Source organism: Peromyscus maniculatus, chromosome 12 (genome assembly GCF_049852395.1).
Source record: "Peromyscus maniculatus bairdii isolate BWxNUB_F1_BW_parent chromosome 12, HU_Pman_BW_mat_3.1, whole genome shotgun sequence".
Taxonomy (NCBI): Eukaryota; Metazoa; Chordata; class Mammalia; order Rodentia; family Cricetidae; genus Peromyscus; species Peromyscus maniculatus.
The window spans coordinates 3,985,707-4,004,822 of record NC_134863.1 but is presented as its reverse complement, the minus strand read 5'-3'; the positions used below and the strand labels follow the sequence as shown (position 1 = coordinate 4,004,822).

The following is a 19,116-nucleotide window of genomic DNA, read 5'->3' as shown; positions in this document are numbered from 1 at the left end:
ACAAGTAGAAAATTCTATGTCTCACTGCATGTGATGGGTTGCATTCAAAATGCAGACTCATTTAAAACATTGAATAAAACTATGCTAGGCTATGAGTATAAAGTGTATAAAGCACAAATGATTTAAACTGTATCAGGCAGTGTCTATAAAGTGTATAAAACATAGATGACTTTCATGCCCACTGCATTCATTTATTTTTATCTTATGTGTATTAGTGTTTTACCTGGATCTATGTATGTTTACCACATGCCTCTACCTGGTGTCATTGGAGGCCAAAAGAGGACCTTGGATCCCCTAGAACTGGAGTTACATACAAGTTGTGAACCGCCATGTGGGTGCTGGGAGCCAAACCCAACTCCTCTGCAAGAACAGAAAATGCTCTTAATTGCTGAGCTATTTCTTATCCCATCATTTTTAGTAGTATTATTAATATTAGGAAAATATAGGAATGTTGACTACTTATGAACAAATCTTGTCACATCTGTTTCTTTTTTTGTTTGCCTGGGCTTTGCATCCCAGTCCAGTGAACTACAAACAAGAAGTTAAAATACCAACTGCATAAGTTTTATAGCTTAAGAACAACATGTAGAAAGAAAATAAAAAAGGACCAACATGTGTGAAGAGAATTTAAATGTCTTACATAGCCGACTATGTGAAGAGTTTACAAAAGACAAACAAACTGAAAACTAATGGCTCAACCAGATGGCGGTGGTGCACACCTTTAATCCCAGCACTGGGGAGGCAGAGCCAGGCAGATCTCTGTGAGTTTGAGGTCAGCCTGGTCTATAGAGCGAGATCCAGGACAGGCACCAAAACTACACAGAGAATCCTGGTCTCGAAAAACTGAAAAAAAAAGAAAGAAAAACTAATGGCTCACACAACGAAGTCTAGACTCCCGTGAATGTGAGTTCCTGCATCCCCAAAATATTCATGTGTGTATTCTGAGTCCCACACTTCATGTAAAATGTAGAAAAATTAGTCTGTTGTACAGTGGTAAGCAGATAACATAGTATCATGAAGAAATTATGATCATACAGTAAAACTGAAAAGAACTAAGCCCTTTTAGCCAGGAAAAGAGATGATTTGAAGACCTCCTTAGAGAAAATGAAGGAAAAAACAGTCCAGAGCAGTGGGTACAAGCCCCAGGAGGACGTCACCGGTCCAGGGTTAGAAGCTTGGCTGTGATGTTAACAGCTGGCTCCTGGCACAGCTGTTGTGGGGAACGCATAGGGTTGGTCAAGATACTCTCTAGAGTGCCTGCGAGGTTTGAGTGGATTCTGTGATACTTACCGAGTTTTGTTAACTGCTTGTGCCCTTGACTGTCACAGATTTTAGAGGCACTCCTGCAGGTTATGCATGTCCTTCTGGGAATGTGCCAGGCCTTGGAGATTCAAGAAAAAGGTATGATTCTAAACCTTCCAGACTATTTTACCTTCAATTTTTCAAATTTTTATTTATTGTTATTTGTGTCTGTGTATAATGTGTGTGTGTGTGTGTGTGTGTGTACTCAGGCTCAAAGGTGTGCATATATGTGGTCAGAGGAAAACTAACTTGTGGGAGTCAGTTCTCCCCCCACCGTGGATGGATCCAGGGGTCAAACTCGGCTCCTCGGGTGGCAAGGGCAGGGCTTTTACCCACTGAGTCATCTGGTTGGCCCCTCAAAGCTGTTTCTGTTTCTCCTTTCCCTTCCCTTTATCCTTTGTTTTCTGTTTCTTTGTTTTGTTTGTTTGTACTTTGTATCTACCTGATGAGTAGAAACTTTTCTATTAGGTTACATTTGTGTGCTTGTATCCTGAGAGGCCCGGTGGGACTATGAGCATAGCTAGCTGTGTATACAAATGCCAGGTGTCTTTGACAAGTAACTTGACTCTTCGGAGTCTCTGTTTTGCCCAGTGTGGTATGGGGGTAGTTTAGTTGACTTCTCTCTATAGGTCACTTTTCCCATGTGTAAACAGGGCCATCAGTGTGATCTGAGGTGGTCACGGTACACAAGCATGACTCAACTATATTGCTGATTGGGATGTGCCAGGAATAGATCAAGACTCCCAAGGAAAGCAAATGTGATAGCGATACAGTCTGACATAACTGGTAATACCAGTTAACCCTGTAACTGCGGCTTGTTCTCAGCCTTCACAGTTATCAGGAGTGGGTGTAGAATGTTAGCCAATGGTACAAGTCGTTTCAGTGTGGCTGTCTTAAGTAACTCTCGTGTTACAACTCCCACTTGCTCCTCTAGAATACCTTTGCAAGTATGCAATCCCATGCCTGATCGGAATCTCCAGATCCTTCGGACGTTACAGCACTTCCGAGGAGTCTCTCCTCTCAAAGCTCTTTCCCAAAGCCCCTCCTCATTCCCTGAGAATCCCGGAGGAGCTAGAAGGTGTCCGAAGGCGGTCCTTTAATGACTTCCGCTCCATCCTCCCCAGCAATCTGCTGACTGTGTGTCAGGAGGGCACACTGAAGAGGAAAACCAGCAGTGTGTCCAGCATCTCTCAGGTCAGGCTGGGTCCCAGGGGAGCACTCAGGGAGGAGGACTTTAGTAAGTGTCCATGCAAAGAAACACCATGTGTAGTTTGAGGTTCTCACTAGAATTCTCTTGTTATAATAAGAAAAACTTGCTGGGTAGTGGTAGTGCACGCCTTTAATCCCAGCACTCAGGAGGCAGAGCCAGGCGGATCTCTGTGAGTTTGAGGCCAGCCTGGGCTACCAAGTGAGTTCCAGGAAAGGCGCAAAGCTACACAGATAAACCCTGTCTGGAAAAACCAAAAAAAAAAAAAAAAAAAAAAAAAAAAAGAAAAGAAAAGAAAAACTTGTCCCTTTTTTTTCTGTATTTGAGATCGTCTTGTTAGGACTCACTATGTGACCCAGATGAACTAGAACACATGGCCCACCTTCCTCACCCTCTTGGTGCTAAGATTACAGATGGGGGCCACTGTACTTGTTTAAGACTGATCCCTTTTAAGAGTTTGGGTTTTTTTTGTTTTGTTTTGTTTTGTTTTTTTGGTTTTTCAAGGCAGGGTTTCTCTGTGTAGCCCTGGCTGTCCTGGAACTGACTCTGTAGACCAGGCTGGTCTTGAACTCACAGAGATCTGTCTGCCTCTACCCCTCCTCCCCCACCAAGTGCTGGGATTAAAGGTATGTACCACCACTGCCCAGCCTCCGTTTTAAGATTAGGAACTCACTCAGCAGACTAGAATGGCCTCATCTTGCACTGATCCTCCTGCCTCGGCCTCCTCTGTGCTGGGACTCCAGGGACGCAGCAGCACACGTAGGGTTTTACACACGCAGACAGGTCGTTACACATGCAGACACATTGTTACACATGCAGACACGTCGTTACACACGCAGACACGTCATTTTTAAGAGGATCTTGCTAATATCCACGCTGGCCTCAGGCTCCCATTTCTGTCTCCGCCTCCCAATGCTGAGAACATGGGAGAATGCTGCCGAGCCAGCTTCTTTTTACCATTGTCAGTGATCTCATAGTTGTGGGATGGTGAGGTGTTTGTTTGTTTGTTTGTTTGTTTGTTTTGTTTTGGAGACATGTAGCCCAGGCTGGCCCCAAAGTTGCTCTTGAGCTGAGAATAACCTTGAACCTGATCCACTTGTTTTTATCACCCTAGTGCTAGGATTACGTATGTGCCGCCATATGCAGTACTAGGGATTTGTATTAGGGTTCTCTGAAGGAACAGAACTGATAGGATGATTCTGTGTTTAGATATAGGAAGGGGATTTATTAGAATAGTTTTCAGGCTGTGGTCCAGCTAGTCCAGCAGTGGCTGTTTGCCAACATACGGTCCAAGAATCCAGTAGCTTTTCCATCTCTGAGGCTGAATGTCTCAGCTGGGCTTCAGGATCCACCAGAACCCTGAAGAAGTAGGCCCTAATGCCAGAGAAGGAATGGCCTTGCCAGCAAGAGTGAGAGCAAGCAGGCAAAGAGCACACGCTTCCTTCTTCATGTCCTTCATAGAGGCTGCCACCAGAAGGTGTGGCCCAGATTAAAGGTGGATCTTCCCACCTAAAAAGATCTGGATTAAAAATGGGTCTTCCCATTTCAAATGGTTTAATTAGGAGGAAAAAAAATCCCCACGGGCAGTGGTGATGCATGCCTTTAATCCCAGCACTCGGGAGGCAGAGGCAGGTGGATCTCTGAGTTTGAGGCCAGCCTGGTCTACAGAGTGAGTTCTAGGACAGCCAGAGCTACACAGAGAAACGCTCGCTGTCTTGAGGAAAAACAAACAAACAAACAAACAAAAAAAAAAAAACAAAAAGCCCTTCTAGATAACCCAGCCTCTTGGGTTGTAGTTAATTCCTTGTGTCGTCAAGTTGACAACCGAGAACAGCCACCAGAGAATTGAACTCGGGGCTTCCTACATGGTAGGCCAGTACTCTACCAACTGAGCTCCATCACCACACCCAGACTTTACTCTGAGATAGTCGGTGCCTGTAAGAAGTATGTAATTGAGGGGCTCCCAGCACCCACATTGTGGCTCACAACCATCTTTAACTCCAGTTCCCGGGGATTTTACATCCTCTTCCAGCCTCTGGGGACACTAGGCACATATGTGGTACAGACAGACATACATGCAGACAAAATACCTACATACATAAAAAATGGAATAAAAATTTAAATTAAAAAATAGTATGTAATTGAGGACTGGGATGATGGCTGGTTTGTAGAGTGCTTGCTCTGTAGAACCTGAGTTCAGTCCCCAGAACTCAAAAAAAAAAAGCTGAGTGTTTGTGGAGTATGTTTGTAATCCTAGCATGGGGATCGGGATCCCTGTGCTGGCTGGCTAGCTTTAGGCCAATGAAAGACCTTGTCTCAAAGAAAATGGATGTCTTTCCAGCAGTTAACCCCCGCAAAGTTGTCTTCCAACCTCCACATATACACAAGTGCACTTGTATGAAACATGCACATACACACATACACACACACACACACACATACACACACATATACACACATACACATACACACACACATACACATACACACACACATACACACACACACATACACATACATACACACATACACACACACATACACACATACACACACACACACACACATACACACAAGTGCACTTGTATGAAACATGCACATACACACATACACATACACACACACACACACACATACACACAAGTGCACTTGTATGAAACATGCACACACACATACACACACACACATACACATACACACATACACATACACACACACATACACACACACACATACACATACATACACACATACACACACACACATACACACATACACACACACACACACATACACACAAGTGCACTTGTATGAAACATGCACATACACACATACACATACACACACACACACACACATACACACAAGTGCACTTGTATGAAACATGCACACACACATACACACACACACATACACATACACACATACACATACACACACACACACACACACATACACACACACACACACATACACACACATATACACACACACACATACACACACACACATACACATACACACATACACATACACACACACACACACACACACATACACACACACATACACACACACACCAGCAAAAAATGCGTAATTGGGGCTCAGCGGTTAAGAGTGCTCACTGTTGGTACATAAGACCTGGGCTCAGTTTCTGGCCCTGTGTCGGCAGCTCACAACCCCTGTAACTCCCAGTTCCTGGGATCTGATCTCCTCTTTGGACTCCAGGAGCTCCTCTGCACATACAGTGCAGGTAAAGTCAGACGGGACACTCAGCCACACATGGAAATAATGAATGGACATGTTAAAAAGTGTTATCTTTTGAAAATGAAGAAGTGTGTGATTGTACTAGGCTTGGTAGCACATACCTGCAGTTCCAATACTCATCAAGCTGAAGCAGAGAATCATGAGTTTGAGGCTAGACTGGGCTACATAGCAAGATGCTTTTTTTTTTCTTCGTTTTTCAAGATAGGGTTTCTCTGTAGCTCTGGCTGTCCTGGAACTCATTCTGTAGACCAGGCTGGCCTCTGTCTCCCAATTGCTGGGATTAAAGGCGTGCGCCACCACCCGCCCGGCTGCTATTTCATTTTTTAAGAAAGTAGTTTATCATTTTGAGGAGTGAGGTGTAACTTCATACACATAGACCCTGCTGTTCTGTAGCTAACACCATTCTCCTCAGAGACCTCCCATACATGGATGTGTGCATGTATGTATGTATGTGTGACTCGTGGAAAAAAGATAACACAAAATATTAAGAAAAATTCAGCTCAATTTGGGTGTGGGCTGCACACCTGTTACCCCAGCACTCAGGAAGCAGAGGCCAACCTGGTCTGCATGGCAGGTTCCAGTCTGGCTATTGCTAGGTAGCAAGACTTTGTCCCCAAAAGAAAGTGGGAGGCAGATTCAGCTTAGTAAACAAATGCAAAATATATAGTTACTGGTGTTACAATATACAGCAAAAAGTGCTGCTATAGCAGCAGACCTCAGCAAAGAGGTAAGGCTGGACTCAAGTGTGGACAGCAGGTTGGCAGAGACCCTCTGAGATGAGGGATTGGTTCTCTGGAGCCTTTTTTGATCTTATCTTATGCTTTCAGGTTAGCCCAGAGCGTGGCATGCCCCCTCCCAGCTCTCCTGGAGGATCTGCTTTTCACTACTTTGAAGGTAGGTTCCCCTCGGTACCATAAGTGTGAGTCTAGTATCCGAACAGCTTCACAGTGATTTCTGTGACGCTGAGGATGCTGGACTGGCATTTAGAGTGGTGAACTTTTATTTCTGTTTTCATTGTAATTTCTCCCCACCTATCCTACCCTCTGTGTGTGTGTGTGTGTGTGTGTGTGTGTGTGTGTGTGTGTGTGTGTGTGTGTGTGTGTTACTGTTCTGTTGGCTGTGAGACCAAGGTTTAGAAAAAAGCATTTAACTGGGGCTTTCTTGTGGTGTCAGAGGGTTAGTCTATGATGATCATGTCAGGAAGTGTGGCAGAAGGTGGGCAGACATGGCACTGGAGCAGTAGTTAAGAGCTTACATTTTGATCCAGAGGCCAAGAAGCAGAGAGAGAGGGGGGGGGAGTAAAAATGGGCCTGGTATGGCCTTTTTGGTTTTTTGAGACAGGGTTTCTCTGTGTAGTTTTGGTGCCTGTCCTGGATCTCTTTCTGTAGACCAGGCTGGCCTCAAACTCACAAGAGATCTGCCTGGCTCTGCCTCCCGAGTGCTGGGGTTAAAGGCGTGCACCACCACCGACTTGGCATGGACTTTTGAAACCTCAAATCCTATTCCCAGTAACACACCACCTTCAACAAGGCTGCATATCCTAATCCTTTCTAAACAGTTCTACCAACTGGGAGCCAAACATTCAAATATATGAATCTGTGGGGGCCCTTCTCATTCAAAATACCACACTCTTCCCCCCATTCCCCACACATTCCCACATATTACAAATGAAACCCAGGACTTTGATTTGTTGGTTTTGGTTTTTTGAGACAGGGTTTCTCTGTGTAACCCTGGCTATCCTGGAATTCGATTGTAGGCGAGGCTAGTCTGTGGGAGGCCACAGAGGTTTCCTAGTGAGATGTGAGCTTGCTTTACCCAGCAGGGCTGCATAAGGGGATGGATTGACCAGGTGTTTGGAAGGGTCTGCACTTGGCTATGCTAGGGGGAGGTCTTTTGCTCCACCCCTTGGCATTCCTTTAAAAGCCCCTTAGAAGAGACAGAAAGAGCCGGTGGATTAGGATCCAGGCCCTCCCGAGCTATCCTGTGTTTCTATTTGTCTCTCTCCCCTCTATATTTCTATCTAAATATCTATCCCTCACTCCTCCAGTGGGGGCAGGTCCCCATACTGGTCTTGAACTCACAGAGATCCACCTGCCTCTGCCTCCTCAGTGCTGGGATTAAAGGCGTGCGCCACCACCGCCCGGATAAAACCCATGACTTTGTGCTAGCTGGGCAAGTGCTCTAATCTTGCTACATTCTCAGCCAGAGTCTTATTTATTTCTAACATTTTAATTACGTGTAGGTATGTGCAAATACCTGTGAAGTCCAGAAGAGGGCATCAGATCCCCTGCAGCCGGAGTCACAGGCATTGATGAGCTGTCTCACCATTCCTGCCAGGACTTAAATGCAGATCCTCTGCAAGTGCACTCCTAACTGCAGAAACATCTCTCTAGCCCCCAGAAATTGGTTTGAGTTTAGTTTTAAAATATCTCTAGAGAAAAACTACAAAAAATAAGTCATAGACTCCCTAATGCTACCCTGTGGATTTTAACTTGTAAAAGCATGGGTTTTCTAGTAGAAGACCTATCTTTTTAAAAGGCCATTAAATATAGAGATGTTTAAAAATGCAGTAGTTTGTTATGGTGACAGGACCAGGCCTGCAAATCCCAGAACTTCAGAGACTAAAGAAAGATCATATGTGGGGCCAGCCTGGACTACATAGCCAGCATCTATCTCAAAAACACAGTAACAAACAAAATAAGAATGTAGTAATACTACTTTCTTTGAAGCTTTGCTACTTGCTAAATGCTTTCCCATAATTTACTGATTTTGATTCATGTGACTGTCCTGAATATTGGACACATTAAAACTACATTTCCCTCAGCTGGAGAGATGACTCAGTAGGCTTGAGTGTGAGTGTGAGGACCAGAGTTGAGACCCCCAGAGCCCATATCAGTGCCGGGGGCATAAGGTTGTCCCCTGCAATCCCAGTGGTACTGGAGGCAGAAACAAGCTGGCTAGCCAGACATATACGCACAATCAAGGACGGTTATCTCCGTCTGGCTCTTGAGAAACGTTAGATCAGGTTAAATCAGGACAGGTCAGGAAACCAGGAGCTCCATTCTGCAGCCCCTCCATTTTTGAGTGATGTGAATTTCTTTTTTTAATTTGTGTGTGTGAGAGAGACGGGGAGAGAGGCAGACAGAGTGTGTGTGCTGGGAGTTGTATTTTGTGGTAGGAATGCTGGGGTTACAGATGTGCGCCACTGCATCTGGCTTTGTTGTTTGTTTACATGGAATCTGGGGAACTGAACTGCAATCCCAGTGCTCAGGAATCAGAGGCAGAAGGACTCTGATTCAAGTCTAGCCTGGACTGCAAAGTGTGCCTTCTCTCAGAACAACAACAAATAAACAAATACCGGCATGTATCACCACCCCCAGCTCTGTAAATAGTGTCAATCCCAGTTTGGGGTCCTTGGTTCCCGCTGTCCTTGGCTTTTGCCTGCATCTGACCATTGTACGCCAGCTCGTTCAGGAGTCCTTTTCTCTTCTCTTACGGTGTCTGCCTCCAGGTCACAGCCTCTCCCCTTCCCTCTGCTCTTTAAACCACTGTTCTCTCCTCCTCCTTCCTCATTAGCTCTCTAGCTTCTCAGTTCCAGGTTCAAATTCCCCTTCTGTGGCTGGCTGGCATCCCTCCTTAGAGCTAGCAGTGAACCACCAGGGTTGGAGCACTAGATTTTATCTAACCCTCTCGTCCTGGAGAAGTCCCACAGGCTGCCAGGTTCTTCATAGACTGGCACTGTCTGCCCTGACTTACTTTGTGGTGTTGGGGATGGAGCCTTCCTGCTCTGCCACTGAGCTGCTTCCCAGGCCTGCTGTTTATCAAGAGGTGTGGTCTTATAGTATAGACCGTGCTGGCCTGGAACTTGCAATTCCTCTGTCTCACCCTCCCAAATAGCTAGAATGACAAATATAAGCCACCACTCTGGGCTGTCTGTCATTCTCTAATATGACAATATTAGACTTACTTATTTTCTAATGATAGTTTTCTGATAAAATGTTCTAATAATGATTTTCTAGGGGCTGGAGAAATGGCTCAGTGGTTGAGAGCACATACTGCTCTTCCCAAGGACCTGAGTTCAATTCCTAGCACTCACATTAGGTTGCTCACCAATTGCTGGTAACTCCAGCTCCAGGGGATCTGACACCCAGGACCTCTGTGGGCATTTGCATTCATGTGCATCTACCCCCACCCCACCCCCAACCCCCACCCCCCGCCACTGCCACACACACACACACACACACACACACACACACACACAGTTGAAATAATAAAAATAAAGAAAGGCAATGACTTTTGATCCATCATTTGCTTTGGGGTCCATATTTATTCTTATGTGACTTTTTCAGAGAGGTGTAAAGTTAACATCTGTCATAGTCACTGTTCTGTCGCTGTAAAGAGATACCATGACCAAGCAACTTATACAAGAAAGCGTTTAGGGGCTGGCGAGGGGGCTCAGCAGGTAAGAGCACTTGTTACTCTTGCAGAGAATCTGTGTTCACTTCCCAGCACCCGCCCGGTAGCTCACCGCCATTTGTAATCCCAGTTTCAGGGGATCCAGCAGGCACACATGTAGTGCACATATGTGCATGCTTGCAAAACAACCGTACACATAAAATAAAACAAATCTTTAAAAAGTTTTAAAAAGAAAAAAAGAAAGCACTTGATTGAGGGCTTGCTTACAGTTTCAGAGGGTGAGTTCATGACCGTCATGTCAGGAAGACGGCAGCAGACAGGCAGCCATTATGCTGGAATAGTAGCTGAGAGCTCACATCCTGATCTGAAAAAGTAGAAAGAAAGAGAGACCTCAGTTAAGTTCTCATCATCCTGATTGGGTGGTTCACAACACCTGTAGCTCCAGCTCTAAGTGGGGCAGATGCTCTCTTATGGCCTCCATGGGCTCCTGTGTGTGCGCGTGCGTGCGTGCGTGCGTGCGTGCGTGCGCGTACACACGTGTGTGTTCTCTCTCTCTCTCTCTCTCTCTCTCTCTCTCTCTCTCTCTCTCTCTCTCTCTCTCTCTCTCACAAATCTTTAAAAATAAAAGGGAGGGCTCTTGGCATCCTGATTCACCCAGATGTGATCAAGCAGCGTCACGCTTTCTTCCCCCATAACTTCCACTGCCACACTTTCCTCACTGCAATGTACCCTCAAAATATGAGTCAGAATAAGCCCTCCCTCCCTTAAAAAAAAGGATAGCTGTGGGCACACTCCTGGAATTTCAACACTTGGGCGGCTGAAGCAAGAGAGTGACTGACTCGGAGAAGCCTGGGGTAAAAGGAATTGTAGTATCCACAGAGACGTGCAGCTGTGTTGGTTATGGGGCTGACCTAGGTCATGTCTTTTTATTTTACTCTGTTCTCTCCTGGCAGCCTCTTGCCTGCCTGATGGGACTGCTCTGGAGCCCGAGTACTACTTCTCCACCATCAGTTCCAGCTTTTCTGTCTCCCCCCTCTTCAATGGCGTCGCCTATAAGGAGTTCGGTATTCCACTGGAAATGCTTCGGGAACTCTTGAACTTGGTAAGCAGGCTCTGGTGGGAGAGCAGACAGCAGAAGGCTGCTGTTGGTTTTGAGAGCTGTGAGCTCTGGCTGGCCTCCTGGTCCCTCTGCCTCTGCCTCCCGAGTGCTGAGATGGCCTGCATCACTGTGCCTGGCTCACATGGTACTGGGGTTGAATCGCAGGCCTCTCTGTCAGTGAGCTATATTCCTAGGCTTAAAACAAAAACAGAAAACACATACTTTTAATTTTGAAGCAGGCCTTGAACTTCATCAGTTCTTCCTGTTTCAGCCTCCCAAGTGCTGGGATTGCAGATTTGTGCCACTAGGCCCCTCAGAAGCCTCTAATTTTTGTTTGTTTGTTTGTTTGTTTGTTTGTTTATTTATTTAGGTTTTTCAAGGCAGGGTTTCTCTGTGTAGCCCTGGCTGTCCTGGAACTCACTCTGTAGACCAGGCTGGCCTGGAACTCAGAGATCTGCCTGCCTCTGCCTCCCAAGTACTAGGATTAAAGACGTGTTCCACCCACCACTGCCTGGCTGTTTGTTTTTAACAGGAAAGCTTAGGATATATGTTGACTATCTCTCATCCAGAATGATTGGTACCAGAAATAGTTAGGATTTGGGGTCATTTACAGATTTTTAATTTTTTCCTATGCATAATGAGATATCCTAGAATGAAACTCAAATCTAAACATGAAGTTCATTTGTTCTTTTTTTAGATCTGTTTTGTGCTTGAGTGCTGTATCTGCATGTATGACTTTATGGCAGAAGAGGGTGCCAGATATCACTATAGATGGTTGTGAGCCACCACATGGGTGCTGGGAATTGAACTCAGGATCTCTGGAAGAGCATCCAGTGTTCTTAACCTCTGAGCATCTGTCCAGTCCTCATTTGTTCTTCATATCTATGCACCTTACACATAGAGAAAGTTATTTTATTTGAAACTGTCTTGCTCTGTTGCCCAGGCCAAACTCAAACTTCTGAGCTCAAAAGCTCCTCCTACCTTGGCCTTCTGAGTGTCTGGGACCACAGGCCTGCCTATGTGCCTGGCTTATGCAGTGTCTTGAATAATTTTGTCAGATGTAGAATTTTCCACTTGGGGCAACATACTGATGTAAAAATAGTTTGGATTTGGGAACATTTGGGATTTCAGATTTTTGGCATAGGGTATTCAGCCTGTACCATTATTTCCAGGTACAATAGACATAAAAAACTGACAATTACGGAGAGGAGAGTAAAAGTCCTTCCCTAAGGGGATGTGAGTTCCTCCCCAGGTCCCAAGGAGGAACTGAGGCAGAATTCCTCCAGGGAAATTATTGGGTCCCTATAGAGCCTAGGTAGGAGGTTGGGGCCTCCTTACAGGAGTATGGGCACCCCTCCCCCAACCCGCCACACCTGGAAAGCCTTACCCAATGCCAGTGAGGGCTCCCTGCCCTTCTCCCCCCCTCCCCCTCGGTCTTTCCCAGTCTCTATGTGCCCTAGCCCTTCCCTAGGGGAGAAGAGCGCCCTGCTCCAAGCCTGGGTGCGGGTTTGCCGTGGACCTCAGCTGGACTCTACGGATGATGGTTGCTTCGGCTTTGAACACATTCACTCAGGACACATTCTGTAGTGCCTGAGTATGTGGGAGAGTCACCCTACATGTCCATTCAGAAGAGACCATTGTCAAGTCTGCCAAGAATATGCAGATGGAGGGCAGGGACAGGCTCAGTCTAAGCATTCAGACTCCACTAAAAACAGTGCTTTTCCTTTATATTTGATTTACTCAGAAGAGTTGTTGTGTTAATATAAAACCTGAGTTTCGAATATGAGTTTCTTTGGGTAGCCTCTGAGGTGATGTCACAGAAGGCTTTGGTGCCGTTGTTTACATGCTGAAATAGAAGAAGAGTGCAGTGAGTTCAAGGCCAACTGGAGCCATAGAGTGAGAGAGACCCTGTCTTAAAAACAAAAATTAAAATAAAGTAGGATGTGGTGCATACCTTTAATCTCAGCACTAGGGAAGTAGATGTAGGAGAATTTCTGTGAGTTTGAGGCCAGCCAGGGCTACATAGTAAAACCCTATCTCCAAGAAAAAACAAAAAATCCAACCCCCCAAAAAAGAGAGAGAGAGAAACTTGGTGATGGTACACAAATGTGGTCCCCAGCTAATGAAGAGGATGTATGATGTGTGCTCACGCTTAGCTACAGAGAAGAACCAGTGAGCTACTGTCCCAGGCCACTAGGAGCCATCAGTGTCTAAAGTTCCTGATGTCAGGAGACGGTTTTATTGCAGGAATCTTCCTCTTAGCTGTACTTGGTAACTGAGTAGTTTGAACACTCTGACATCTTGAACACAAAAATCTAACACTGGCCGCTGACTGGCGGCGGCAGCGCACGTCTTTATTCCCAGCACTCGGGAGGCAGAGGCAGGCTTATCTCTTGAGTTTGAAGCCAGCCTGGTCTACAGAGTGAGATCCAGGACAGGCACCAAAACTACACAGAGAAACCTTGCCTCCAAAAACCGCGCGCGCGCACGCCGGGCAGTGGTGGCGCACGCCTTTAATCCCAGCACTTGGGAGGCAGAGGCAGGAGGATCTCTGTGAGTTCGAGGCCAGCCTGGGCTACCAAGTGAGTTCCAGGAAAGGCGCAAAGCTACATAGAGAAACCCTGTCTCGAAAAACCAAAAAAAAAAAAAAAAAAAGAAAAAGAAATTCTGTCTTGAAAAAACCAAACAAAAACCGCGCGCGCGTGCGCGCGCGCACACACACACACACACACACACACACACACAAAAGGAAAGAAAGGAAATCTAACATTGGCAACTATGAGGGAGTTGGTCAGTCACTGCCTTTACTTTTATTGTCATTCATATTCAGGATAAGAAAGGTCTCAAGTGATGCTAGAATAGTAAGGGCATTTTCTGCATATGGCTTGATCATTGTTCAGTTGATATATTGTTGAGCTACTTTCCATTACATTTGTCACTACAAATTTATTAGGTTCTTTCCATTTTTCTTTTAAATGTTTAAAGTTACTTACTTTATTTTATGCATGTAAATGTTTTACCTGCATATATATGTGCATCATGTGCATGTATGGTGCCCGTGAAGTCAAAAGATGACATCAGATCCCCTCAAACTAGACTTACGGAGTTGTGAGTCCCCATGTGGTTTTGGGAGCCAATCCTGGATCCTCTACAAGAGCAACAAATGCTCTTAACCACTGAACCAACTCTCCAGTCCCTGGCTTTTTTCTTTTTAACAATTTTGAGGATTGACCCCGGCCTCCTGGGTATGCTAAGCGTGTCCCTTACTGCTGAGCTCCGCCTCAGCCTTCTCAGGGGTGTTGTCTGTCATCGCATTTGTCATCAGGTGGAAGAAGCTAGCACTCCCGTCCCTCTCTGTAAGCTGCCGCATGTGATTTGTGTCTCTCCAACAGGTGAAGAAGATTGTTGAGGAGCCTGTCCTCAAGTCCTTGGACGCAGTTGTAGCCAGCGTGATGGAAGTACGTGCCTCCTGAGGGCGTCACCGTGAAGTTAGCCTGACGCGCACAGCTGTGTAGGAGGGTGGCGTGAGCCCCGTCTCAGCACCCCTCCCGCTGCCCGCCCACCCCGTCTCAGCACCCCTCCCGCCGCCCGCCCACCCTGGCTCCTCCGCACCCCTCCCGCCGCCCGCCCACCCTGGCTCCTCCACACACCACCACACGGTGCTCTGGCTGGTGGGCAGTTGTCTCCGCTTCACACCTGGAAGGTTAAGGAGGGTTAACTAACGAGTGTGCCCGTGCCATACACTCAGGGAGCTTGGGTCAGACTGGGTCCTTATCTTGCTCCTTTCTTGCTTCCAAAGCTGCAAGGTGTACTTACAGGGACACGCAAGCCCTGGATTTTAAGCATATGTGCTGTGTATCTGAGGGACTTTTTAAAAATGTATTTGGAGCCAAGGTTTGCTCTGCATTTGCCATCAGCAAACTTTGACGATAGCGTTTGTGGTGCGTGTAGTTTGCTCTTGCTTGGTCCCGACCAAGGGACACATTGTCATAATTCCGAGTTGCAGTCTGGTACTTTGCTACAGATCTTTACCTTTTGCAAGTGGTGTCCTTCCTGTGACTCTCACTGTGGGTTGAGTTTGTGGTCTCAGAGGCCTCTCAGTTTCTGTCTTTTCTTCCCTTTCTTTCTTCCCTTTCTTTCTTTCCTTTCTTTCTTTCTTTCTTTCTTTCTTTCTTTCTTTCTTTCTTTCTTTCTTTCTTTCTTTCTTTCTTTTTCTTTCTTCCTTGTTGAGGTTTAATTTTATTTTTTATATGTATTGATGTTTTGCTTACGTATATGTCTGTATACCATGTTTGTTCAGTGTCCACAGAGACCAAAATTTTAAGCTCCCCTTAAAATTGAAGTTACAGATTGTTGTGAGCTGCCATGTGGTGCTGGGAATTGAACCTGGGTCTTCTAGAAGAGCAGTCAGTGCTCTTAACCACTTAGCCATCTCTCCAGCCCTGGTTTCTTTTATCGGTCTATGGTCATAAATGACTGAGGGCATGCTAGAAAGCTGAGACCTGAAAACTGGCCTTGGACAGTGTAAAATCTAGACCAGTGGTTTTCGCGCAGTGACCCTTTAATACAGTTCCTCATGTTGTGATGACCCCCAACCATAAAATTATTTCATTGCTACTTCATAACTGTAATTTTGCTACTGTTATGAATTAGAATGTAAATGTCTGATATGCAAGCCCCAAAGAGGTTGTGACCCACAGGTTGAGAATGACTGATCTAGAAACTTGTTTGGTCTACATACTACCTGTAATGAAGTCAGTATGGATCCTAAGGAAGAGTTGTGACTTTCTGGAGATCCCCTTAGGGCTTATCCTTATTATTATTTTTTTTAATGTGTATGAGTGTTTCACCTGCATGTATGTCTGTGTGCAACATGCATGCCTGGTGCCCATGGAAGCCAGGAGAAGGCATTGGATCCTCTGGAACTGGAATTACAGACAGTTGTGATTTGCCATGAAGGTGCTGGGAATTGGACCCAGATCTTCTAGAAGAGCAGCAAGTGCTCTGAACCATGGGCATATCTCTTCAGCCCCTTGGGGCTTTAAGGTGGAGTCCTGGGGCCCTTTTCCCTGTGAATGAACCAGGGGTAGTTTTGTTTGTTAACAATATTGGACTTTAGAATAAATATCCACTTGAAGAAATAGTTTTGTGCCAACAAACACAAAAAAAGTTTTAAATGGCTGGGCCGAGTGGTACACGTTTTTAATCCCAGCCAGTCTGCGCTACAGAGTGAGTTTCAAGAAAGCCAGGGCTACACAATGAGACCCTATTTCAACCCGCCCTCCCCCCAAAAAAGAGTTTTAAATGCTGACCTCAGACATAAAACAGTAACAAACTGTAGCTTGTAGGCCCTGAGAACTTGGGGTATGTGGCTAGTGAGTGTTGTGGCTGGACTGTTGATGTGTGGCATGGGTGACCCTGAAAACGCTTAGTTGATCTCAACTCTGAACTCTCTTGATCAGACCTTGAGCTGCTCTTACCTCTGCCCATCTCATTTCTACACCAGAATGTCACGAGGACTGGTAAGGGGGCGGTCATGGTTACAAGCTCCTGTCAGTGCCCTCCTGAATGCTCTGTGACATCCACACCCTCCACATCATTCTGGTGTTCTCCATAGCACTCTTGCCACTGAGCAGCCTAACCTAGCATGCCCCTCCATACCCCCTGCTTCCTGCTTCCTCCATCCTCTCTTAGTTGCTGATATCCAGACACTAAGGACTGCATTTTAACTCACTAGACCTTGTCTTGAGGTTTTTTTCCTCAAGTACAACATTTCATATTAGATTGGTAAAGAATAGTTCAAGCCAGGTGGTAGTGGCCCATTCCTTTAATCCCAGCACTTGGGAGGCAGAGGCTGTCAGATCTCTGAGTTTGAGGTCAGTCTAGTCTACAAAGTGAGTTCCAGGACTACATAGAGAAACCCTGTCTGGCGGGGAGGGGGTAATTCAAATTAATTTTAATTATAAAATGTAGGCTCAGTCTGGAAGTGTCCAAGCTATAGTGCCTTCCTTCAGAATGATGGGTAAGGTTGGGTTCCCTCTGGTCTGGTGGCCACTTCCATGATCTTCCACCTCCTTTATTTCTGTGTCAGACCAAAGACAGTGAAATGTTAGTGGTTTTGTTGTTGTTTCTGTGGACTGTATAACTCCTGCCTGGTAGACATCAGGGCAGGGCGTGGACCTCACATCTACTTTTGCCTTGTACTGAAGATGATAAAGATGTCTGCCATGAGTTACAGTAAGTGGATGCTCAGTTGAGATTGCAGGCAGTTCAGGAGTCTCTGCCTGTTTCCTCTGCAGGCCAATCCCAGTGCTGACCTCTACTACACAACCTTCAGTGATGCCCTGTACCTGACCATGTTCAAGGTGCTTCGAGACACTCTGCACCACATGAAAGGTAAGGGTGTTGGTGGGTGTGGGTGTGAGTACAGGGATGGGGTCCGGGCCTTTGTCACAGTCTGGTACTTGCTTTCTCTTGGTGCCAACTTAGAAATCGCACATAAAAGCAGATGTAGCTTATGGGTGTAGTCCTAGCTCCTCGGAAGGTAGGCTGAGCCCGAGAGTTTGAGACCAGTTGAGACAATAGCAAGATCCCTCTATCTCCAAGAGTAAAAGATCACATGTGCGCAGCATGATCGCATGACTGAACTTTAGTGGAAATAAGGAAATTTTTTTAAAAATCCGTCCCTGGTGCTGATAGTGCGAATGATGGCTAAAGGGACGTTTCCTGTCCTAATGTCTTCTGCGCACTGCACCACTGTCCTGTGCGTGTAGGACACACACACATGTCATGTTTAGACACTGTAGAAAATAAAAGCGTTAGCGTTTCCTCCCAATTTCTCATGTCTTTTTCCCCTTCTATTTCTTCATAACCTTAAATGTTCCTCTTGAATATGTTTTGGTGACTACATAGATTTCTAAGATATAGATACACTATAATTTACTTAACTATTCCTAATCTAATTAAGAGGGCCCCTGAGAAACAGTTTTATGTGGACCATAGCATCAAAGGTTTGTGTTCCCTCAGGAGTACATTAGGGATGGCGAACCCGGCCTAACATCCTAGAGTCCTCTTGCCTTGGATATCTGTTACTGGTCTGACCTCTGCCTACCACAGTAGTTCTGGAATTTTCAGGCCCCACAGATGAGAATTTGGAAAGTCTCTAATCTTTCAAGTGAACTAACTCATTGATGATACATCCCTTTATTGGTATTTCATAGATCCGAGTCCTAGTTTTGTCTGCTTAAAAGACAGTACGATGAGCTTAGAGTATAGGTCAGTGTAGAGCACTTGCCTACAGGAATAAGCACCTGGACTGATCCCCAAAACAGAATCCGAATAACCAACCCAAAGCAAAACAAAAGCCTGGGTCTGACTCCCCCGACGACAAACTGCGCTTGTGAAGGCTGTGAGGGCCTGTTGATGCTTGGCCCTGAGACTCTCAGAAACACAGCAGCCCCAGAGGCCACCTTTGTTTCTGTTGAGAGGGCAGCCTCAGCTGTTGGCCCCCACTGCCTGTTGTGGTGTGGCTATTTCCGTCTGTGACTACCCCCACCCCAAACTTTCTTTCCCACAGACCTCCCCACCTCCTTTGTGAAAGAGATCCATGATTTTGTGTTGGAGCAGTTCAACATGAGCCAAGGGGAGCTCCAGAAGATTCTACATGACGCAGACAGGGTCCACAGTGAGATGAGCCCCCTCAAACTGCGCTGCCAAGCCAATGCTGCCTGTGTGGACCTCATGGTGTGGGCTGTGAAGGACGAGCAGGGTGAGCCCCAAGCCTCCTCCCTGTACCCCGTGAGCTCCGGCTACCCCAGGATCCCTG

At 46.0% G+C, this 19,116-nt stretch overlaps 1 protein-coding gene across 4 annotated transcripts in view; it reads left to right on the top strand.

The window, feature by feature from the left end:
- The window catches only part of Pi4ka (phosphatidylinositol 4-kinase alpha), a 150,882-nt gene that overhangs the window by 43,025 nt on the left and 88,741 nt on the right, over positions 1 to 19,116 (top strand). For 2 of the 4 annotated variants that reach the window (XM_076548410.1, XM_076548408.1), the window contains exons 5-12: positions 1,329 to 1,401; positions 2,237 to 2,496; positions 6,604 to 6,670; positions 11,146 to 11,294; positions 14,684 to 14,749; positions 16,754 to 16,813; positions 17,591 to 17,687; positions 18,868 to 19,059. In XM_076548410.1, coding sequence (XP_076404525.1) covers positions 1,329 to 1,401; positions 2,237 to 2,496; positions 6,604 to 6,670; positions 11,146 to 11,294; positions 14,684 to 14,749; positions 16,754 to 16,813; positions 17,591 to 17,687; positions 18,868 to 19,059 — 964 coding nt within the window. The remainder of the gene's footprint in view (positions 1 to 1,328; positions 1,402 to 2,236; positions 2,497 to 6,603; positions 6,671 to 11,145; positions 11,295 to 14,683; positions 14,750 to 16,753; positions 16,814 to 17,590; positions 17,688 to 18,867; positions 19,060 to 19,116) is intronic. The other 2 variants (XM_042258975.2, XM_076548411.1) reach the window with 1 other exon arrangement.